Source organism: Salvelinus namaycush, chromosome 29, assembly GCF_016432855.1.
Source record: "Salvelinus namaycush isolate Seneca chromosome 29, SaNama_1.0, whole genome shotgun sequence".
Lineage (NCBI taxonomy): Eukaryota > Metazoa > Chordata > Actinopteri > Salmoniformes > Salmonidae > Salvelinus > Salvelinus namaycush.
The window spans coordinates 12,199,811-12,224,596 of NC_052335.1; the positions used below are offsets into that span (position 1 = coordinate 12,199,811).

Below are 24,786 nucleotides of genomic sequence, written 5' to 3' on the forward strand. Positions count from 1 at the left end.
ATTTCAGAGTTTCTCAAACTCGGTCCTTGGGCCCCCCGGGTGAACGTTTTGGTTTTTGCCCTAGCACTACACAGCTGATTCAAATAACCAACTCAACATCGAGAGTTGATTATTTGAATCAGCTGTGTAGCCCTAGGGCAAAAACCAAAACGTTCTCCCGGCGGGGTGTGATCTGTAGGGCCGAACCTCAAACTGTGCCAGATTCTTCAGTTCATGTACAGACTAGGAGGAGGTCTATTACATGGTCCTCACACTGTTACCTGATGACTCCCATCGTGTCCCTCTATTCTCTCTCTCAGACTATTCTTTCAGGGACACTATGGTGCATGTGCCTTTATGTGTCTTATCATGTGTTAGCCATTGTTGCATGTCCTGTCATTGGAAGTCATTGATGATGCATGCTGTGTTAAAATGATTTCCCAAGTCGGAATTAATGAAGTAATACTCTACTCTCTCTCTCCCACACACTCTCTCACTCTCTCTCTATTCCCTATCTTCTATACTCTCTCTCTCTCTCTCTCTCTCTCTCTCTCTCTCTCTCTCTCTCTCTCTCTCTCGCTCTCTATTCCCTCCTCTTTATTTGCTCTCTCTCTCTCTCTCTCTCTCTCTTTCTCTCTCTATTCACCTCTCTATTCCTCTCTGTCTCTCTTGCTTTATTTCTCTATTCTCTCTATCTCCCTCTCTATTCATATGTCTCCTGGGTCCTCAGTCTACAGTACTGACCAGATTGTTTTCTGTTTAAGAGAAGAGTTGGCTAGACAGCCACCCAGTTAGACCAGAAATATTGGAGGTGAAAGACTGAGAGTTGGAACAATGAATGAATCCACTGATGGAGAGATGGGGAGGAAGGACATGCTCTATTGCACTTCACTAGCAATTTCTCCCCTCTAGGTTTGGTCTAGGTCTGGCCTACCGTCTGCACGTTTGCCACTGTAGTGGTGGTGTGGCATGGCCTAAGTCTAAGTGGGTTTTAGACAACCGCACGCACACACACTCATATATATATATATATAAACACATAAATACAGCCTCAATTCCCAGTTTGATAGAAGAGCTATTTTGGAGCCAAGTTGGATCCAAACAGTGGTGTTAATCAAACTGTGCCTATATATAGGACGGTGTATTTCCGACTTATACCCTGATCTGTTAGGCTACAGTCCCGTAGTCCACTTTTTTCTTGCTCTGCATTTGTTAACTTAAACTCGAGGAAGGTTAGTCGATTTTTTTTCCAATGCCAGCCTTTGTTCTTAGGTTGCAGTCTTATGTTTAATACATGAGGATTGGAAGACTTATCCATTTTTGGCTGCTGCGCCTGTTATTCCCAGGCAGTGTCTATATTTAAGAGCTACTATAGGCCAGATATGCACCCTGGGAGCTGCAGTCTTCGACCTCAGGTGGAAGTCTTTCTGAATACGATTACAATTTAAAACCCCGAAATAGAACTTGGAGGAATTTGCCTTGACACCATTGGCTATGTGGTTCGGGGAGGATTTGGTTTTACAGCGTTTATCCAAAACAAGGTGAATCCAGTTTGGAGGAGACATTAGATAAAGGTGTTGTGTTCAAGTTTAACTCGGTGACCTCGCCGTCCTTGGTGTGCAGTTATAGGCCAGTCCATTAAGCTTGCACCTTGTATTCGTGAATCTCATTCATTCTCCAACCTTCTCTTTCTCTACCTCTCTCTCTCTCTCCCCATTTCTCCCTCCATGTTTCCTTATCTGTGTTTTGGAGGGGTTGAGATAATGCAGAGCACACCTTTCCGTTGCATATTCATGTACATTGGACAATAAAGTCATCTTCCTCCATCTTCTTCTCTCCCTCTGCAGCTGGTACCACCTATATCTTCGGTAAGGGCGGGGGCCTGATCACGTACACGTGGCCTAACAACGAGAGGCCCAGCACGCGTACCGACCGTCTGGCTGTGGGCTTCAGCACCACCATCAAGGACGGTATCCTGGTCCGCATCGACAGCGCGCCACGACTCGGTGACTACATCATGCTACACATCGTAAGTCCAGTTTCAGTCTTGCCGTTGTCCCTACTGTTAACATGACATGGTGTCCCAAAGACAGGGCCACAGTGCAGTACAGTACAGTAACTATATCATACTACACATCGTAAGTCACCTTTGAGTCTACTGCTAGCCTGCATGGTGTCCCCAAGTCTTTTTCTCAAGGGCACCAGTGTAGTCTACACTGTGTCTCCTGTCTAACCCTGGACAGGGAGACTACATCTAGCCCCACATTGTAAGGCCTCTTTAGTTCTATGGTTCTCAGTGTATTTACAGTGATTCCTTACAGTAGTAGATAAAGCACTACAGTAGTAGTTAAAGCACTACACACCTGATTCTACTAATTCATGGCTTGATCATGAGTTGATTATTTGAATCAGGTGTGTAGTGCTAGGACAAAAATGTAGCTGTCGACCCCTTTGGGCCCCCAGGACCAGGACTAAGAACCACTGTTCTAAACAATGACCTACAATGAGAATGGGGAGGTACTGAAGTTGAACCAAGTGATAGCATTGCAACGGGGGGCCAATCCATAATAGATATCACAGTATGTTCCCCTCCCTTGTTTCTCCCTTGTTTTCTAACTTTGTATGTCACACAATCCTCTCAGAACTACTTTCTCTCTAAACAATGCAGTGAATCTAAACTCTAAGGCATGAATTGTTAATAAGCCATGTCTGTGTGATGCATGTGGAGAACACGATCACTGTGCCTGGAAACCCTGTGTGAATCAGCAACATTAATATGTTATGACTAGGACCGTGGTGGTCATGAAATTTTGTCAGCCGGTGATTGTCGAGCAAAATACCGTCTCAAGGTAATTGACCGTTAATTAACGTAAACACATTTAGCATCTCCTGGCTTCAACCACTGATGCAGGCCTTTGGAACATCTACATTTTAAAAAGTCGAATAAATCACTGTAATATAGCCTACACCATCACAGTAAATCCATTATTTATTTTAGACAGGTCTAAAGAAACATGATATGAAGAAAATGCCGTCTATTTCAGAAGAACGGAATAGCATACTCTGAGTTGTTCTTATGTTAGGCCCTGATCTGGCTATGCCACATGGCTGTGGGCTACACTACTTCATTTAGCAGACAAGATTTGCCTAGAATTCTGTGACATTATTTTATATTATTTTATAGTATGAAGAATGCAATTGAACATAAGTGAATAAAATATAATATATTGTAATGACCCGGCTGGGTCATAAAGGGGAAAGAGACGGACTCTAGGTGTGCAGGTCAGAACACAGGTTTATTCATAAACTGGGCTATTGTTCCGGCCACAACCCACGCCGCTAAATGCCGAACGTACACAATGTTACCCTGTCGGGTTAAGAGTCACTCTCATAGGAACAGATCAAGGCACGAACAGAAGAGAGAGAGATGACACAGTAACCCCTATTTATGCATTCCCAAACCCCGCGGGATTACCCATCATACCCCCCCAACCTTTCCATCTGTCCTGACATATTTAACCCCTGCTAGTAGCCATGAGAACCATAACACACCCACAAACACAGAACACAATACCGGGTCGTTACATAGCCCCCCCCTTTCTAAACCCTAGCCCCTAGGGTTACACAACAAAATCCTTAAAACGACCCGGAGGTCGCATCAGTCTCTTGGGCCTCCCCGTGACTTTCACCGGTGAACCCCCAGAACACTCCTCTGCCCCAATGTCATTTCCAGCGCCCTCCGAAGAAGCAGCCCCCTCCCCAGGCTCAGGTTGCGCTAAAGTCTCCTCGTTAGACTGTTCCCGTGGGCTCACATCAGAGACCTCACTCCCATTCCCTACCGTTTTCCTCCCTCTGTAGGGTGCCAATCGATCCCGGTGGACCACCACCTTCCTGCTCCGTGGAGGGACCTCCACCCGGTACGTCACCTCCCCCACTCTCTCTATCACCAGACACGGCCCCACCCATGCACTGTCCAGCTTTGGGCACCGCCCCTTCTTGCGCGTGGGGTTGTGAAGCCACACACATTCTCCCGCTCCAAAGTGCCTCCCCCTAGCGCGCGAGTCGTAGTGGCGCTTTTGGCGCACCCCTGCGTTCTCGAGTTGCTCTCTTGCGAAGGTGTGAGCCGCTTCTAACCGGTTCTGCAGACGACACACACAGTTCGGGCCAGGCAAAACCCGGTCGTCATTATCAGGAGGGTGGCCAAACGTCAGTTCGGCTGGGGTGCGCAGCTCACGACCTAACATTAGTAGTGCTGGGGAGCACGCAGTCGATTCTTGAACAGCCGACCTACACGCCATAAGAATAAACGGTAAGTGGGTGTCCCAATCTCTCTGGTGTTTTGAGGTAACGATGGCCAGCTGCTGTGCTAATGTTCTGTTGAATCTTTCCACCAGCCCATCACTCTGGGGGTGAAGCGGAGTAGTGCGCGTCTTCTCCGCGCCTAACCGTCTACACAACTCTGAGAACACCCGTGACTCGAAGTTTCTCCCCTGGTCGCTGTGAATAGACTGTGGCACCCCAAACCGACTGATTATTCCCCCCACCAACGCATCAGCTACTGTCCCCGCCTCCTGGTCTGGGAGAGCGTAAGCCTCCGGCCACTTGGTGAAGTAGTCCATAGCGGTTAGAATCCACCTGTTACCGCTGTCTGTGGTTGGAAACGGCCCTACTATGTCTACCCCCAGTCTCTCCATGGGCTCCCCTACTGGGAATTGTTGTAGGAGGGCGTGTGACTGACCTGGAGGTCCTTTTTTAGCAGCACACTCGTCGCACTGCCTACAAAAGTCCTCAACATCCCTCCTGTGCCTGGCCCAATAGAAGCCTTTACGCATGCGCTTTAACGTTTTGGAGACCCCAAAATGCCCTGCGCCTACTCCCCCATGAAGCTGCTGTAACACGCTCCCCTGCAGCCTTTTGGGCACCACTACCTGCCACGTAATTTCTCCAGTCGCTGGCTTTTTCCACCCCCTCTGGAGCACTCCCTCAGCCACTCTAAGGACTGTGAATTTAGCCCACAGTCCTTTGGTGACTGGTGATAGAGGGGCTACTTCCCCCCACGGCGGTCGTCTTCTCTCTTCCACCCACCGCAGCACAGGACGCAGCTCTGCGTCCTCCTCCTGGCGACGCCTCCACTCCCCAACGTCCACAGCCTCCAGCTCCCGGCACTCTGTCACACTCAGCTGACTCACCGTGGCGGTGACTCCCTCCTCCCTGCACAGTTCTCTCTCTCGCTCCACCCGTTTGGCGCAGTACCCACAGCCATCCTCAGCACACGGGCGGCGGGACAAGGCGTCTGCATTGCTGTGGCGAAGGCCGGCTCTGTGCTCCACCTGGAAGTCGTAGGGTTGCAGCTCCTCCAGCCAGCGGGCAATCTGACCCTCTGGCTCCTTGAAGGAGAGAAGCCACTGCAGGGCGGAGTGATCCGTCCGGACCACAAACGGCAGGCCCCCCAGGTAGTACTTGAAATGGCGTACTGCTGCCACGACAGCCAAAAGCTCTCTCCTTGTCACGCAGTAGCGTTTTTCAGCCTTATCAAAAGTTCTGCTGTAATAAGCTACTACGTGTTCCCCATCAGGGCCACGCTGAGCCAGCACAGCCCCCAAGCCCTCATTGCTTGCGTCGGTGTCCAGGATGAACGGACGGTTCGGGTCTGGTGAGGCCAGGACAGGGGCCTCCATCAGGGCACGTTTGAGGGCCTGAAACGCCCGCTGGTGCTCTTCGGTCCACTGAAAAACAGTGTCCTCCTTGAGAAGGTGGTTCAAAGGAGCCGCTACCCCCGCAAACCCCTTCACAAACCTACGATAGTAGGATGCCAGCCCCAGGAAGCTCTTAACCTCTTTTTCCCCCCCTGGAACTGGCCACCCCCTCACAGCCTCTACTTTGTCTGGCATCGTGCTGATGCCCTCACCACCCAGCTGATGCCCCAGGAACGCCACCTCCCTTTGCATGAAATGGCACTTTCCCGGGTGTAATTTTAGCCCCGCCCCCGAGATCCTCTCCAACACTCGCCTAATTGCCCCCAGTGCCCCCTCAAACGATGTGCCGTGCACCAATATGTCGTCTAGGTAGACAACACACTCGTCTCTCGGAACCCCCGCCAGCACTCTGTCCATGAGCCTCTCAAAGGTGGCAGGAGCATTACAGAGCCCGAAGCACAGCACCTTGAACTGCCAATGGCCCCTATCCGTGGAGAAGGCCGTTTTTTCACGTGCCCCTGGCGAGAGGGGCACCTGCCAGTAGCCACTGCGCAGATCAAGGGAGGAGAACCACGAGGACCCTCTCACGTGGTCTAGCGACTCATCAATCCTCGGTAGGGGATAAGAGTCTTTAGTGGTGACAGAATTTAGGCCCCTGTAGTCAACACAAAACCTAAGTTTACCCCCTTTCTTAGGCACCATGACGACCGGCGCGGACCATGGGCTATCTGATGGCTCAATGAAATCAGCCCGCAACATGTCCACAATAGCTGTGTCTGCTGCTTCCCTCCTGGCAAGGGGAATACGACGGGGCCGAATTTTAATGGGTCGGGCGTCCCCAGTGTCTATTTCGTGCTGGACTAGGTGCGTTTGTCCTACCTCATCTTCCCCCCAAGCGAAGCTATCTTTAAAGTCCAACAGCAGCTGCTTTAACTGTCTCTGTTGTCCCTCATCCAGACCCTGACAGTTCTTCAGCCACACAGCCTCGACGGCGTCGATAGCTTCCTCCTTCCCCCCGTCGGGCTGATGGGGTGAAGGAGCCAGTGTGTTTTGGGCTACTGGGCTGCCTGTGCTTGCACCATGATGGGGAGTGAAGGCCGTCGCCGCCGGAGACAGCTGCTGGGATGGCACAACGACCAAGGGAGCAGCCGGGATGACCGGTGGAGTCTCTGCAAGCTTGGAGGAAGACGGAGGGACAGCCCTGCCCCCTGCTGGCCCTCCCGAAGGCGACATTCCCACTGTGGGCCCCCCCGACAGCCTCAAAGTGCCCGACGCTAAGTCCAACTGAGCCCCACAGTTTTTCAAAAAGTCCATTCCCAGTATACAGGGGTCCTGCACCGCTGCTACCCACACCGGACACCCCACAGTTCTCCCCCCCACGGTCACAGATAGCTGACACTTCCCTAACATGGGGGCTAGCTCCCCCGTGACAGTCCGTAGCTGGACAAGGGTCGGCTCCACCCGCACCCCAACAGGTAGTATGTCTGGTCTCACCAGGGTTACTGTAGAGCCCGTGTCGACCAGGGCCAAACATTCCACCCCCTCTACCTTGACGATGACATTGCAGAAGTCCCCAACGGTGGTACGTCCCACCACAACTACAGGACTAAGAAACCCGGCGGCAGCTACACCCTGGGGGAGCAGGTCCCCACCCTCTTGTCTGCGCTGCTGGGTACCTTCTTTGCTTACAGTGGGTTCGGGGGCGGGGGGGTGGGCCCGCGCAGCCCCCTGCGCGCGAACCCGCTGTCGTTTCCCTGGTGACGGGGGAATCTGTCACACTCTCGCTGAATGTGGCCAGGCTGGCCACAACCCCAGCAGACAATAGGAGCTGAGCTGACACTGCGACGTTGCCTGGAGCCCCTCTCCATGACAAGCGAAGCAGTCTTGACTAGCCCGCCCAACTCGTCAACCCACTCCGGTTTTGTGACCCCTGGCACCCCAGCCACCGCTGCTCTCACCTCTGGTTGACTGGCGACTTCCACTCTCACTCCCTCACCCCAGATCAGCTCCCTCTTCCTGGCTATCTCCACTGCAGCCCGCAGAGATGGTGGGTCCGCCATCTGAACATGCTTACCCAGTTCGGTGGAAGAGAGCGCTCTAATAAAACTGTCCCGTGCCAGCTCGTCCTGCACCCCAATCGGCATAGTTGCATAAGCCCGCCTGGTCAGGCTCAGAATATCACTTGCCAACGCCTTTAATGATTCCCCCTGAAGTCTCTTTTTGTTACTCAGTTCAATCCGCAGCATGTTGGGCTGCGCGTCGCTGCCGAAACGGCCCCCCAATGCCTCCACTAGCGCACCATAGTCGTCCCTTTCGTCCGGGGCTAGCGTTAGCAGGCATTCCGACGCCTCCTCTGCCAGGCTCAGGGCAAGCTGTAACGCTTTCGTCTCGTCAGACCACCTCCCGGCTCTAGCCAACAACTCAAATTGAGTGAAAAAAACTTCCCATTTACCTTGTCCATTGAACTTTGGTAGTTTAGCCGCTACCGTGGCTAATGGCAATAGGTCGCCGCCATCTCTGTTTACATAAGCAGGCCCAGCCATTTCCGCACCCGGTGACGTCGATAGCCCCGTCGCCGTGACGTCTGCTCTCGAGCGGTGTGAAGGAAAACCCGCCAGTTCTGCCATCTTGCTGACTGACAATTTAACTCCCGCCATGTGACTCTCCAGCCTTCCTACGGCAGTCGCCGCCTGACCCTCCCGACCGGGTACCCCCGAGCCCACAACGGACACTTTGTCCAACTCTTCCTTCATTTTCCGCCTCGCCCCAAGCATCATGACCGTAGATGCGAGTCACGCTAACTTCTGACACCAATGTAATGACCCGGCTGGGTCATAAAGGGGAAAGAGACGGACTCTAGGTGTGCAGGTCAGAACACAGGTTTATTCATAAACTGGGCTATTGTTCCGGCCACAACCCACGCCGCTAAATGCCGAACGTACACAATGTTACCCTGTCGGGTTAAGAGTCACTCTCATAGGAACAGATCAAGGCACGAACAGAAGAGAGAGAGATGACACAGTAACCCCTATTTATGCATTCCCAAACCCCGCGGGATTACCCATCATACCCCCCCAACCTTTCCATCTGTCCTGACATATTTAACCCCTGCTAGTAGCCATGAGAACCATAACACACCCACAAACACAGAACACAATACCGGGTCGTTACAATATATTTTCTCCAAACATTTCGTCAGCCAACAAGATGAGTAGGCCTAACGAACAGGAAAAACACTGGCCAATGTCAATCTACTATTCCACATAGTACAAAAGTCGACCTATTCTATTCTGTGTGAGAAATAAACATTCCAAACATAATCCGGGACAGTTGTGGGATGCTATAGATCCCAAATTAATACAACCACTAGCATAAAAAAAAACAGTTTTAAGCAGTGAGCCTGATGCAACAGATCAGAACATTTAGCTTAAAGTTTTGATAAACTATTAGGCTATTTCTTCCCATTATAAGCGCAGCAATGTGCACACAGCAGTAGGCTATAAGCGAGAATGTTCCATTAGCAGGAAAACCCATTCTCAAAAGTGACAAATGTGAGTATGCGTGTAATGCTTTTATTAGAAAGATGCATTTTATTGTGAAAATGTTCTCCCCCAAACTCTAAACTCACTCGCTGCGTATGTATGCCAGTTAGGTTCTACACCCATTGTAACGCGGATTAATCTCCTTCATTTTAAGAAGTTATTTGGCCACTTTAGTTGTGATACAAACCTTATCAAAATATACAGCGCATTCGGAAAGTATTCAGACCCCTTGACTTTTTCCACATTTTATTACATTACAACCTTATTCTAAAATGGATTTCATTTTTTTTTTATCCTCATCAATCTACACACAATACCCCATAAGGACAAAGCATGTCAGAGCAAAAACAAAGCCTTGAGGTCAAAGGAATTGTCTGTAGAGCCCCGAGACAGGATTATATCGAGGCACAGATCTGGGGAAGGGTACCAAATAATTTCTGCTGCATTTAAGGTTCCCAAGAACACAGTGGCCTCCATCACTCTTAAATGGAAGTTTGGAACCACCAAGACTCTTCCTAGAGCTGGCCACCCGGCCAAACTGAGCAATCGGGGGAGAAGGGCCTTGGTCAGGGAGGTGACCAAGAACCCGATGGTCACTCTGACAGAGCTCCAGAATTCCTCTGTGGAGATGGGAAAACCTTCCAGAAGGACAATCATCTCTGCAGCACTCCACCAATCAGGCCTTTATGGTAGAGTGGCCAGACGGAAGCCACTCCTCGGTAAAAGGCGCACGATAGCCCACTTGGAGTTTGCCAAAAGGCACCTAAAGACTCTCAGACCATGAAACCAAGATTAAACTCTTTGGCCTGATATGCCAAGCGTCACGTCTGGAGGAAAGCTGGCACCATCCCTACGGTGAAGCATGGTGGTGGCAGCATCATGCTGTGGAGATTTATTTTTCTTTAATCAATTTTAGACGAAGGATGTAAACTAACAGAATTTTGAAGAAGTCAAGGGGTCTGAACACACTGTATAGGTCTATGGGCTAGGCTACATGTGCGACTATGATTTGAAAAAGTCTATAAAAAGCATGCGTTGTTTCTTGCCTTATGAGGACAGAGGGCGCTGTTGTCACTTTGGGGGAAAAACGTGCCCAATTTAAACGGCCTCGTACTCAATTCTTGCTCGTACAATATGCATATTATTATTACTATTGGATAGAAAACACTCTCTAGTTTCTAAAACCGTTTGAATTATATCTGTGAGTGAAACAGAACTCATTTGGCACAAACTTCCTGACCAGGAAGTGGAAAGTCTGAAATCGAGGCTCTCTTCTAAGTCCTGCCTATAAATGGGCATGATAGCTATTAGTATACATGCACGTCATACACCTTCCCCTGGATGTCAAGATGCAGTGAGAGAAGAAATGAGGTGATTATCTTGGTCTGAGATGGAATACGTCCTCTTGGAATGACGTGTCACCGATTTCATGTTTTCAGGAAGGCGCGAAGAGGACAGTGGGATTGCCTCTTGAATAGCTTTCGTTATAGGCGACTACTATCTCCGGCTTTGATTTTATTTGATACATGTGACAATATCATCGTAAAGTATGTTTTTTCAATATAGTTTTATTAGATTTTTGAAATTTATTCGGGACGTTAGGCGTGTTGCGTTGTGTGCCCTTTGTTCAGAATGGAGAGCTTCGCGCCACTTGGCCAGTGTGCTTGCTAATTGAAGAGGGAAAAACGATGTTCTAAATCCAAACAACGACTGTTCTGGACAAAGGACCCCTTGTCCAACATTCTGATGGAAGATCACCAAAAGTAGGACCCATTTTGTGATGTTATTTCATATATCTGTCGAACTGTGTACTAGTAGTTTTGCGCCCAGGTTTTGGGCACTCGGTCGACATAACGTAAGCCTTATGTGGTAATGAAGATATTTTTAGAATTCTAACACTGCGATTGCATTAAGAACTAGTGGATCTATCATTTCCTATACAACATGTATTTTTTTGTAATGTTTATGAATAGCTATTTGGTCAGAATAGGTGAGAGTCTAATAGAAATATCTGCACATTCTGGGAAAAATAAGCTACATTAGCATAATGGATAACCACTGATTTCAGCTCTAAATATGCACATTTTCGAACAAAACATAAGTGTATGTATAACCTGATGTTATAGGACTGTCATCTGAGGAAGGTTTATGAAGGTTAGTGAAAATTAATATCTTTTGCTGGTTTATTCGCTAACGCTAACGTGCCTATTGCTATCGCTAACGTGCCTTGATGAATGAATGCGGGAGTGTGGTAGGCTATTGTAGTAAGCTAATATAATGCTATATTGTGTTTTCGCTGTAAAACACTTAAAAAATCTGAAATATTGGCTGGATTCACAAGATGCTTGTCTTTCATTTGCTGTACACGATGCATTTTTCAGAAATGTTTTATGATGAGTATTTAGTTATTCCACGTTGGTCTCTATAATTACTCTGGCTGCTTCGGTGCTATTTTTGACGGTAGCTGTGATGGTAGCTGCAATGTAAAACTGATTTATACCTCAAATATGCACATTTTTCGAACAAAACATAGATTTATTGTGTAACATGTTATAATACTGTCATCTGATGAAGTTGTTTCTTGGTTAGTTTGGTTGGTTCTTGGTTAGTTAGGTTGGCTTTGTGCATGCTACCTGTGCTGTGAAAAATGTCTGTCCTTTTTTGTATTTGGTGGTGAGCTAACATAAATATACGTGCTGTTTTCGCTGTAAAACATTTTAAAAATCGGACATGTTGGCTGGATTCACAAGATGTGTACCTTTCATTTGCTGTATTGGACTTGTTAATGTGTGAAAGTTAAATATTTCTAAAAAATATATTTTGAATTTCGCGCTCTGCCTTTTCAGTGGAATGTGGGAGGAGTTCCGCTGGCGGAACGCTAGAGTCAGACAGGTTAAGCTGGGCAACATTACGTGATAATATATCATTCACACGTGATAGGCTAATATTGTCACCCATCACACTATTTTTTATTTTTTACTAAATAATATATGTATGAAATTTGTTTTGATTTAGAATGGACCATTATCACCAACTGTATTGAAACAGGGGCAATGGGAAAAATGCATGTATATTATACATAATGTATGCACTTAAATAGCAAATGGAGGACACTTTTCCCGTGGTTCATTTTCATGCCAGCCAGGTAGGCTATACTCCTGTTGTAAAGAGAAGCAATGTGCTTAATATTAGGAAAGTTGAAAAATAAATAGAGTAGGCCTAGCCTATAGAAAGCTGATGGGCTCCTCCTCTTTTTAATAGAGGCCATCAAAACTCGGTTTTCTCACGCAATTGCATAGCCTATAGAAATGTTGCGCAACATGAGCTCATGGGCTCTCATGAAGTGTTTGATTCGACTTTAAATACCATTTGCATTGACGTCAGAGTGATTAGCGGGACAATAGAGTGCTGAGTACCAGGCAGTTAGCAAGTTTGGTAGGCTACTAATGACCATCAGCAGCATCAGAGCTTGGAGAAGCCTAATTACCATGACCAAATGGTCACGTGGAATTTGACTGCCATCATGAGTCGTGATCGCCGGTGTGGCGGTAATATGTTCACCGTAACAGCCCTATTCAATACCCCTTGTTTTTGTTGTTGTAGTTGACTTATTGACATAATAGTCAACAAAGATGGCCGCCGACTATAGCGATGCCAAACGTATATTTATTGGAAAAGTGCCGTGTGCTGATGGGGTGTGAAAGTAGTGATGTTGAGGAGAGAGTTAGAGAAGTATGAAGAGCAGAGAGGGATACAATTACACCAACAGATTGAGAGTCTTTCTCTCCTCAAAGACTCCCCTCGTCTCTGGAGTGTTGCAACGTCCTGCTGGATGTACGCTGCTCCAACCTCACCATCTGGTCACACAACATGAAGGCCAAGTAGTGTTTCTATATAGCTGCTTTACAGTCTAGAGGAATGTCTGTGTGCAGGGGTGGGGGTGTGTCTGTCTGTGTGTGTGTCTGTGTGTGTGTCTGTGTGTGTGTCTGTGTGTGTGTGTGTGTGTGTGTGAGTGTGAGTGTGAGTGTGTGAGTGTGTGAGTGTGTGTGTGTGAGTGTGTGTGTGTGTGTGTGTGTGTGTGTGAGAGTGTGTGAGAGTGTGTGAGAGTGTGTGAGAGTGTGGGAGTGTGGGAGAGAGAGAGAGGGAGAGAGATAGGAAAACGCCGCTCCTCATTTTAACTGGCTTGGTAATTGCAGAAACCTCGATAGGAAGGAAATCAAATGCATTTTTAATCCTATTTTTTCTATCTCAGAGCTGAGCGGCACTCTCCAGCCAAGCTTCATATCAGTTGTAATTCGGCTCCAACTCGTTAGAAATACATTTCTTCATTCCTGTAGTCTCACAAAGCAAAAGGCAAATTAATTTATCATTAGAGTACAGGAGGAGAGAATGTATTTAACAAATTGATGCCATGTATAGTCACAGTACACGCTCAAGTTTAACACTGGTCAATACTTACAGTTATATTTCTGGTCGTTGTTTTAAAATACCGTTTATTCTCCGTAACCTACCTGGCTGCTAAATAATCGTTAACATTAGAGCCGCCAGTGACGTCTTTTAGAATTTCGATATCACATATTTAGCTCCTCAACCTTAGCCCTTAGATAAAGACTAATGGACAGTCGAAGACCTCCACTACACAATACCGTCAATGAACAGAACATCATCGAGCCCAGTTCAAATCTATTACAGTGTAGATAATGATTCAAAGTGACAGATGTCAACCCATCCTGTGTTGTTACCTCCTGAATCAGACAGAAACGGTTAAAAGGATTACATAGCGACTGCACTGAAGACTTGTCTAACCAAAGGTCTTATCACAGACATTCATCCCCTCAGGGATCACTTAGCCTTTAGGATCATTAGCAACTGGATGTGTTAGGATTAGCTAGCTACCGTTGCTAAGACGTCGCTGAAATGGCTTACAGGGACTGCTCTTTGGAACTGATAGGTTTCTAATGAGACAGAAGAATGGAATTGGAAAGGTATAGAGAACAGAGAACTGGCGTCATCTGTTTTTTAAGTCATTCAAACTATTCATTGCATCGTTGATTTCTGTAAACCCTCTATTCTTCAAAGCATCTCTTTGTATTATGCCTTCATATGATGCAAAAACATATGAAAAGTATGACTAGTGGGTACCGTAGAAATAAAAAATAAAGATCCCGTTCAGGTCATTCTAATTCTATGGTTTTGTACTAGCAACTAGGGCTGTTAAGGTAACCGTATTACCGCCACACCGGCGGTCACGAGTCATGACCGCAGTCACGGTAAATAGGCTTCTTCAAGCTCTGATGCTGCTGATGGTCATTAGTAGCCTACCAAATGTGCTAACTGCCTGGTACTCAGCACTACTGTCCCTCTAATCACTCTGACGTCAATGCAAATGTAATCGGAAAAAATCGAATCAAACACTTCATGAGAGCCCCTGAGCTCATGTTGTGCGACATTTCTATAGGCTATGCAATTGCGTGAGAAAACAGAGTGATGGTCTCTATTAAAAAGAGGAGGATCCCATCAGCTTTCTATAGGCTGGGTCTTGTCACGCTCGTCGTCCTCCTCGTCTGAGGAGGAGTAGTTGGAAGGATCGGAGGACCAAAATGCAGCATCGTATGTGTTCATCATGAATTTAATAAACAGAGAACACTGAACAAACTATACAAAACAATAAACAAACAACGAACGTGAAGCTATATAAGAAATGTGCTGACACAAGCAACTAACATAGACAATCACCCACAACCCACAAACAGGCTACCTAAATATGGTTCCCAATCAGAGACAACGACTAACACCTGCCTCTGATTGAGAACCATATCAGGCCAAACACAGAAACAGACAAACTAGACATACAACATAGAATGCCCACTCAGATCACACCCTGACCAAACAAAACATATATACATACAAAGCAAACTATGGTCAGGGCGTGACAGGTCTACTATAATTATTTCTCAACTTTCCTAATATTAAGCACATTGCTTCGCTTTTCAACAGGAGTATAGCCTACCTGGCTGGCATGAAAATGAACCATGGGAAAAACGTCCTCCATTCGCTATTTAAGTGAAGTGCATGTGACATGTAATTTTTTTACTTGGCCTTGTTCCGAGACAGGTGCATGATAATGGTCCATTCTAAATCAAAACTAATTTCACACATATATTATTTAGTATATGTAAAGATAAGACTAAATTAAAAATAGTCTGATTGGTGACAATATTAGCCTATCAGTTGTGAATGATGCCCAGTATGTGCAGTAAGGCAAGAAAGAGCGCATGCCTTTTTTTGCAACTTTTTCAAATCATAGTCCCACACCTCATGTAGCCTAGCCCATAAACCTATATGTTGACAAGGTTTTGTATTACAACTAAAGTGACCAAATAACTTCTCAAAATTAAGAACATTAAGCCGCTTTACAACCGGTGTAGAGCCTAACTGGCATACATACGCAGCACGTACGTGTCAAGTTTGGGGAAGAACATTTTCACCATAAAAATGCACCTTTATAATAAAGCATCACATGCATCATCGCATTTGCAGTCACTTTTGAGAATGGAACATTCACACTTATAGCCTACTGCCGTGTGCGCATTGATGCCCTTATAATGTGAAGAAATAGCCTAGTGGTTTATCAACATTTTAAGCTAAACTATCTGATCTGTTGCATCAGCATCATTGCTTTTAAAAGGGGTTTTGATGCTAGTGGTTGTAGGAATTTGGGATATATTGCATCCCACAAATGTCACAGACTATGTTTGGAATATACATTTCTCACACAGAATAGAATTGGTAAACTTTTGTACTATGGGGGATAGTAAATTGACATAGGCTAGTGCTTTTCCTGTTTGTTAGACCTACTCATCTTATTGGCTGACGAAAAGTATATGTGGACAGTTCTTCTATATGTACCTCTGAATTGGATAAGAAGGATGCTTGCAGTTGCATCCCCGGTGTGTCTGTCTTCACTTGTAGCCTACTTCGAAGCTGAGATGCCTGTGAGAAGAACCCGATCACGTGACAGGTATTGGCTAATAAGAAGAGAGAGCCATGTGAGTGAGAGGTTCTTCGGAGCAAGGCGATGGCAGCCGGGAGAAGGGAATTATAATTATTATATTTAGCCAAAGGGAACAATGGACACTTTGGCCGCAAAAGGCATGGATTTTTTTAGGGGGCATTATGGCCACACAAAGGGGATGCGCTGGGAAATTTGATGCCTGGTGAGAATATTATCAAGTGCTTGTCAAATTGTGAATGAGAGACTGATGAAGTGTGTGTAGCCTGCACAAGAAACAAATCAGAGCTCATGCCTTTCATGCAACTTTTTTCAAATCATCATTAGTCACATCATGCAGCATTAGAATGAATTAAAAATCAAAACATATAGCCCAACATTTGTATCACAACTAAAGTTACATAAATAACTCTAAATTAAGCATATAGGAGGGCCTGTTTCTTTGTTAACCGCTCAACACAGAATAGCCACATGTGCGCAATCCGTCGGAAATCGTTTAGAGAAAATATCCTTTCTATTTAATTCAGTTATGTTCAATTGCATTCTTCATACTATAATATAATATAAAATAAAATCACGGAAATCTAAGCAAATCTTGTCTGCTAAATGGTGTCTTCTGAAATAGACTACATTTTCTTCATATCATGTTTCTTTAGACCTGGCTAAAATAAATTATGGATTTCTTGTAATGGTGTAGGCTATATTAAATTGATTTATTATAATTCTTAAAATGCAGATGTTCGAAAGGTCTACATCAGTGGCTTGTAGGCTATGTGTGGAAGCCAGGAGATGCTAAATGTGTTTATGTTAATTAACGGTCAATTACCGTGAGACCAGCAGTTATTTGCTTGCCAATCACCAGCTGACAAAGTTCATGACCGCCACTGGCCTACTAGCAACCACTGATGTAATGGTATATTTTATGCTGGATTATTTGATGCCTTTAACAGTAATGAAAGGTTATTATAATGAAAGTAAAGCTGCAGAGGCATTATCTACTTTTAAAAACGGGGCTCTCTCTATCTCTCTAATTTCTCTCACTCCCTATCTCTCTCCATCTTTCTAAACTCTCTCACTCCGTTACTTACCATCTCTCTCTATCGCTATCTCCCTGTATCTCGATCTCCATCTCTCTCCATCTCTCTCTCTCTCTCTCTCTCTCTCTCTCTCTCTCTCTCTCTCTCTCTCTCTCTCTCTCTCTCTCTCTCTCTCTCTCTCTCTCTCTCTCTCTCTCTCTCTCTCTCTCTCTCTCTCTCTCTCTCTCTCTCTCTCTCCATCTTTGAACAACTAGCTCAAGGCTTGTGTTGGTAATCATGAAACTGTGCTACTCGCCTCCTAATACAATGCAGTGTTTGTTTTTTTGGACGTGAAGGGCGATTTAGAGTATTGCTGAATGGCTGGCTTTAGGACACTCCGAATAATTACCTCAATATAGACTAGAGCAATTTTTCCCCTTTTCTTTTTGCCAGTTCTCAAATTGGTCTAGACTGTTTATGGACTACTTATGCAAAGTATGAAACAGAAAAACACTGAGCTTTTCTATAGTCATATAGACTCCATCCAAGAAGCTTACTGATTAGCCATTTGTTTAAGCTCGAAGTTGCTAATATCACTCTTGTTTTATAACAACCGAACCTCATTTAAAACGATTGTTTAAAAGCGATGACATCAAAAGCAACTGAATCATAGGTAAGAAGAATATCCATACCAACGGAAAATATGGTCACAAAATGGATGCCTGGGCTCTCCTGAAGCGGTATGACTCGTAGCACAGTCACTGTGTCTGTTGTGTGGTGGTGTATTGTGTTGTATAAGACTTCAGCACTGTACCGTAGGTCCTGTCTCCTCTTAAATCCACAACAAAACTCCTGGCCCAGGAGGCTGATGTGTTGGTCGTGACTCACACAGTCTCATGCCAGGGAATGTACATAGCTGCAGGTGAAGCTTATCCAGGACATGCCACACAGAGAGGGAGGGAGGGAGAGAGGGAGGGAGAGAGGGAGAGAGGGAGCTGGAGGGAGCTGGAGGGAGAGCTGGAGAGAGCTGGAGAGAAGGAGGGGTGAGAGAGCGAGAAAGTGAGAAAGCTGGAGAGAGAAGGAGGGGCGAGAGAGCGAGAAAGTGAGAAAGCTGGAGAGAGAAGGAGGGGGGAAATATACCTTAGCACAAAATCCTTTTAGACATAGTCTAAAAAAAAGTATCTGTTTATAAAAGGGAAATGGTGAGCATTTCTGTGCAAATACATTCTGTATTATAACCTTAGGACCAAATCTATTTGCCCTTGTGCTGTCTGACACTGTCTCCCTACTGACTGCATCAAAAGATACGTCCCTCATCACATCCCTGAGACATCTGATGAGAAAGGGTGATTGAGAGGTGGTCTGAACACACTCCTTTACTCTCCTCGCCTACTCTTCCACTACTCTCCTCTCTCCTCCTCCTCCTCTCCTCCCTGAGATCTCTGACACTTCACATCCTGTATGTCTCTCTCCTACCCAGCCAGCAATCGGATCCAGCATACATTACCAAGCAATCAGACAGGATTTCTAATGTTGCAATGCCACAATGAATTCCATTACCCGCTTGAGCCTCCTCACTTTAATTCAGATGGGGAAAAAAAGGTACAAGTTGTAGGTAATTGAAAAGCCCATTCCAGACAAGAGTACACAGTCAATGTGTCCCAAATGGCACCCTGTTCCCTACATTGTGTGCTACATTTGATCAGAGGCCTGTGTAGGGAATAGGGTGCCATTTGGGACGCCGGCAGAGAGACCTACAGGGTGAGATGAGATGAGACGCGTGTTGGGCGGGCTGCAAGGGTGGGTAAATATTATATTGCATTCCAGACCACACTGAGTCCATTTTCTCTTTGACAGGCTGTGGAGATGAGAGGGTGTGTGTGGGTCTTTAATTTTTAGAATCCACTGTGATGTTTTATAAGTCAAGCAGGGACTGAGATATACAGTGGAGGATGCATTAATGTGTGTGTGTGTGTGTGTGTGTGTGTGTGTGTGTGTGTGTGTGTGTGTGTACACAGAGAGAGAGAGACAGAGAGAGACACAGAGAGAGAGAGAGAGAGAGAGAGAGAGAGAGAGAGAGAGAGAGAGAGAGAGAGAGAGAGAGAGAGAGAGAGAGAGAGAGAGAGAGAGAGTTTTGAGTTTTAAATAATCTTTATTGGGTCTGGAAGCCCACCACACAATAAATACTCATACAAAACCACAGTTACACATCAATTAAAAACACAACTCCAACTCCTCCTCCACAGTAACTAAACACAACAGCCTCTGAATACCCCATATACTCAAAAACAGATCAATATTGTTGACAAGTTTATAATAGGCAAACTCAACCCTTAGTCTCGCTGCCACCATTCCCTCCAGCATTCCCACCACATCCACAGACCCTTGTCCCCGAATACTGTTCTTTCGGGTCTTCCATGTCGCTAATTGTGCTGCCCCTAACACAAAATTAAGCAACACAACGACACCTTTTTGACTGAACCTGTACTTTGGCCCAAATATATACAGTTGGGAAGAGAAAACCACTCCCAACGTTGAGAACCAGTCAGTGATTAGGTCAATCATCCCGACCAACCTGGGACACAGTAAAAACAGGTGTGCCAGAGTTTCAGATTCTGCACAGAATGGACACCCCTCCCCAACAGTAGGGTCCAGGTGTACCAGATGCATGTTGGTGGCTATAGCTCCATGTATTATCCTCCATTGGAGGTCAGCTGTCCTCTTATCAATCGGCAGTTTGTATAAGGATCGCCAACAGCCTTTTGGGGAAGCACCTGGACCAAGCACACCCGCCCACCTCGTCGATTTTACCCCTTCCAGGGAAGAGGCATGGGACACCTTTACACATATTCTGTACATGGCCTTCTTTCCCACCTCCTTGAACTCCCCCAGCTCCGGGGTATCGAAGGAAAGCAGCATCCCCACATCCTCCTCAAATGCCCCCACCGCAGCACTAACAATCAGTGCAGGGAACATATAATCCAGACCCTCCTTCCACCGATCAGAATTGGAAATTTCAGTCACATACTGACGATGAAGAACTGGCAAGGAGTCACAGACCTCAGCGACGACCTTCCTCAGTAGGCGAGATGATCGGATCCCCGCTCTTTCTCCCAGCTCCTCCAACGATCTGCTCCTGCTCTGCATCAGATGACCCAGCTTGGTGCACCCCACACCTAACAGGCATGAACGCAGGCTGGCTGAACCCAGAGCACTGGACTGGATGGCAGTGTTATAAAAAAGAGGCTCTTCAAAAAGCCACATCCCTGGTAGCGTGCCGGCCTTACGGGACTTGTCAAGAACCCTCCAAGCCTGCATAACAGACTCATAAAATGGAGTCAGGCCATTCAACTCACCCCCCTCCAGCTTTAAGAGGAAAAGGTGTTTGTCTAAGCCCAAACAGCCCGCTCTCCTCATCAATGCGTAGGCTGTGTCGACCCAGCTAGAACCGTCACTGTATAACAGTCTCTGGGCTGCTTGAAGCCGGAAAGCCATGATCCTAGAGGAAATGTCCACCAGGCCTTGTCCCCCCTCGTGCAGTGGCAGGTACAGGGCTGCAGCTTTGATCCAGTGTTGTCCAGACCAGAAGAAGTTGACAAGGGTCCTCTGAAGCTCTTGTATCAGACCCTTTGGTGGCTGCAAAATCATTAGTCTGTGCCACAGGGTAGAGGCAGCAAGATTATTAATTACCAGTACCCTTCCCCTATAAGACAACTGGGATAGCACCCATTTCCATCTTGACAGTCTGGCACACACTTTCTCCACTACACCCTCCCAGTTCTTTTTCTGAAAGACATCAGAGCCTAGAAAAACACCCAATGTCTTCATCCCATCTCTGCCCCACTGAAGCCCCCCTGGTAACCGTGGAGCGGACCCTATCTGAAGCTGACCTGCCCACAGCGCTTCACTCTTTCCCCAATTGACTCTAGCTGAGGAGGCACCCTCATACACCATTAAAGCGTCTGAGAGAACCTTAACATCCTCAGCCCCTGTAATAAAAACTGTCACATCATCTGCATACGCAGACAGTGCTATCGTGGGTCCCTTCATTACACCTGGCACAGAGAAACCAGTAAGCTTCGCTCTTAAAAAACAAAGCATTGGTTCAATCGCCAGACTATATAACTGCCCTGAAATTGGGCATCCCTGCCTGATGCCCCTTTGGACAGGGATGGGGCAACTCAAACCACCCCCCACCTTCACCATACACGAGGCCCCAGCATACAGTAAATTCATCCAAGACAAAAAAACATCCCCAAACCCAAAGGCTTTCATCGTTTTAAACAAATACTGGTGGTCCACTCGGTCAAAAGCCTTCTCCTGATCCAAAGAAAGTAAACCCACATTTACATCAGACAGTTTACAAATGTCTAAAACATCTCTTATCAGAAACAAATTGTCAACAATTGAGCGATCAGGTACACAGTAGGACTGGTCCTTGTGGACCAACAATCCCAGATACTCTTTCAACCTGTTTGAGAGACATTTAGAAACTATTTTGTATTCTGCACACAGCAAAGCAACAGGTCTCCAATTTTTTATGAGAGCCAAATCCCCCTTTTTTGGCAACAGTGAAAGCACAGCACGTTGACAGGATACAGGAAGAGAACCCTCATGAAAAGATTCACACACCACTTTATAAAAATCCTCCCCAATAGACCCCCAAAAATGCTTATAGAACTCAGATGGTAAACCATCAATGCCAGGGGCTCGGCCTGTTGAGAGCTGCATAACTGCTGTGGACAGCTCTTGCAGTGTAATGTCAGAGTCCAATGCGACTCTCTGTTCAGTTCCCAATTGAGGAAGACCGTGTAACAACTGGTCAGTACACAGAGAGTCACAATCCTCCGCCTTATACAGGGCAGAGTAGAAATCCACGGCATGTTGACGCATTTCACTGTCATCCGTGATCACCTTCCCATCAGGGAGACGAAGGCAGACCATCTGTTTACGTTGTAATTTCGACTGTCCAAGGTTAAAGAAAAAAGCACTAGGAGCATCCATGTCCTTGAGGGAAGCGAAACGAGACCTAATCAAGGCACCTTTCACTCTTTCATGCAGAAACGACCTCAGTTCATGTCTCTTGTCCTGTAAGTTCATGACTAGTCCAGGGTCATTCTGAGTGAGCAGCTTCAATTCAATTGATTTGATGTCCTGTTCAAGGGCCTTGATAGTGTCTTTAACTTCAATTTGAGACAAAGCAGTATACTGTTGACAAAATACTCGTATTTGGGCCTTCCCAACATCCCACCATTGTCTCAAGGACTCAAAATTCCCTTTTGTAACCCTCCATTTTTCCCAAAACAACAAAAACCTTTCACAAAACTTGACATCATGTAACAATTTAACATTAAAATACCAGTAAGGTGATGACCTTCGTGGACAGGACAAGTGAATATCAGCAGTAATAATATGATGATCAGAGAAACCCACAGGAGTAATGGCACACCTTCCAACCCTACTACAGTATTGATCAGATACGTACAACCTATCTAACCTTGCTGCACTGACACGACCTTCATTCACTTTCAACCATGTGTACTGCCTAACTTTTGCATTCCTTACTCTCCACACATCAGAAAGCTCTAACTCAGTTAATAGGCCAGACAGGAAAGTGGCTGAGCGCAGGTGAGGTTCTTCAGCGTTGCGATCAACAGTAAAATCCACAGTACAGTTCCAGTCCCCCCCTACAACCATACACCCCTCTTGGTCACACTGTCTTAAGGTTTATTTTATTTTATCAAACACAACAAGACGCTCGGTACCCTCATTAGGAGCATAAACATTAAAAAAAAAAAAAAAAAAAAACATAACATCCACCTTGACCAATAAAACCCGACCCTTGACAATCTCTGTTGTAGATACCACAGTCACCCCTAAGCCTGAGGAAAACAAGATGGCCACCCCAGCACTGAAATTAGTACCATGACTGAGTATATGCTGCCCCTCCCACCACATTCCCCAGTCAACCTCATTATCCTCATCACTATGTGTCTCCTGTAGGAAAACTACATTAAGCCTTTTCTGTTTTATTTCTTCTAATACCCAAGCCCTCTTATTTCTGTCCCTTCCCCCATTAATATTGAGAGAGCCTACCCTTAGTACCTCCATGTAGAAAAGAGAAAGGAAAAGCAGAAGATACCACAGAGAAACCAAAGAGAAAAAAGACACCCTATGGAGCATGATCATCATCATTATTTAAATCTTTTCTTATTAACCTGACCACGTTTCCCACCACCTTTTGCTGCTGTAACAGCAGTAACAAATTTCCTCAAGCGAAACCGCTTCTTCTCACTCAACTCGTCCAACCCCACCGTCTTCTGTAACATCACAGCTGACCTCACAAACTTATCAACATCAAAATATTCTGCCAATTTGACAGATTTCCCAAAAGTCTGATCCAGAAAACCATTTACCTCCTCTAGATCATAAATTGAGTCCTCACCAGCTGCTGTCATATCAGAAGAGATATCCATATCCTTCTCCTGATCCTCCTCAGCTGAGGCCACAGACCACTGACTCCCTTCTACCACATCCCTTTCAACACTCCCCACTTGCACCTCATCACTCGTACCAGGCATCTCCTCCACTACCTGGGAGACTAGCCCCACCTGAACCCCATTACTCGTGGTGGGCATCTCCTCCACTACCTGAGAGCCTAGCTCCACATGAACCCCCTCCTGTACTCCATTACTCGTAGTGGGCATCTCCTCCACTACCTGGGAGATTAGCACCACATGAACCCCCTCCTGTACTCCATTACTCGTAGTGGGCATCTCCTCCACTACCTGGGAGATTAGCTCCACATGAACCCCCTCCTGTACTCCATTACTCGTAGTGGGCATCTCCTCCACTACCTGGGAGATTAACTCCATATGGACCCCCTCCTGTACTCCATTACTCGTAGTGGGCATCTCCTCCACTACCTGGGAGATTAACTCCATATGAACCCCCTCCTGTACTCCATTACTCGTAGTGGGCATCTCCTCCACTACCTGGGAGATTAACTCCACATGAACCCCCTCCTGTACTCCATTACTCGTACCAGGCATCTCCTCCACTACCTGGGAGATTAACTCCATATGAACCCCCTCCTGTACTCCATTACTCGTACTGGGCATCTCCTCCACTACCTGTGAGATTAACTCCATATGAACCCCCTCCTGTACTCCATTACTCGTAGTGGGCACCTCCTCACCAGTCTGAGGAACTGGCTCTTCAGATCCATCCTTACCTTCTACAACAATATTTTTCTGCTGCATAACATCTCCCTCTAATACAAGTTGCAAACTCGTGGCCTCAACACGGATAACTTGTTCCTCGGCAACAGGTGCTTGTGGCTGCTCAACCACTGTCAGCCCACCTCTCCCTACATCAGTGGGCCCAGGCGTTACGGTGACCACCTGCGCCCCTCCCTCTGCCTTCTCCCTTTTCGGGCAAGCATGTCGCTTATGGCCAACATCCCCACACTCAAAACACCGTTGACTACCCGTACTAGCATACGCCATATACATTCTATTGTCATACTTGACTTTAAACGA

General features: G+C 46.4%; 1 protein-coding gene across 1 annotated transcript in view; it reads left to right on the forward strand.

Annotated features, from left to right (window-relative positions):
- Positions 1-24,786, forward strand: part of nrxn3b (neurexin 3b) — a 379,196-nt gene that overhangs the window by 307,078 nt on the left and 47,332 nt on the right. Inside the window, exon 18 of the mRNA XM_038968054.1 lies at positions 1,827-2,008. Within this exon, the coding sequence (XP_038823982.1) occupies positions 1,827-2,008 (182 nt within the window). The remainder of the gene's footprint in view (positions 1-1,826; positions 2,009-24,786) is intronic.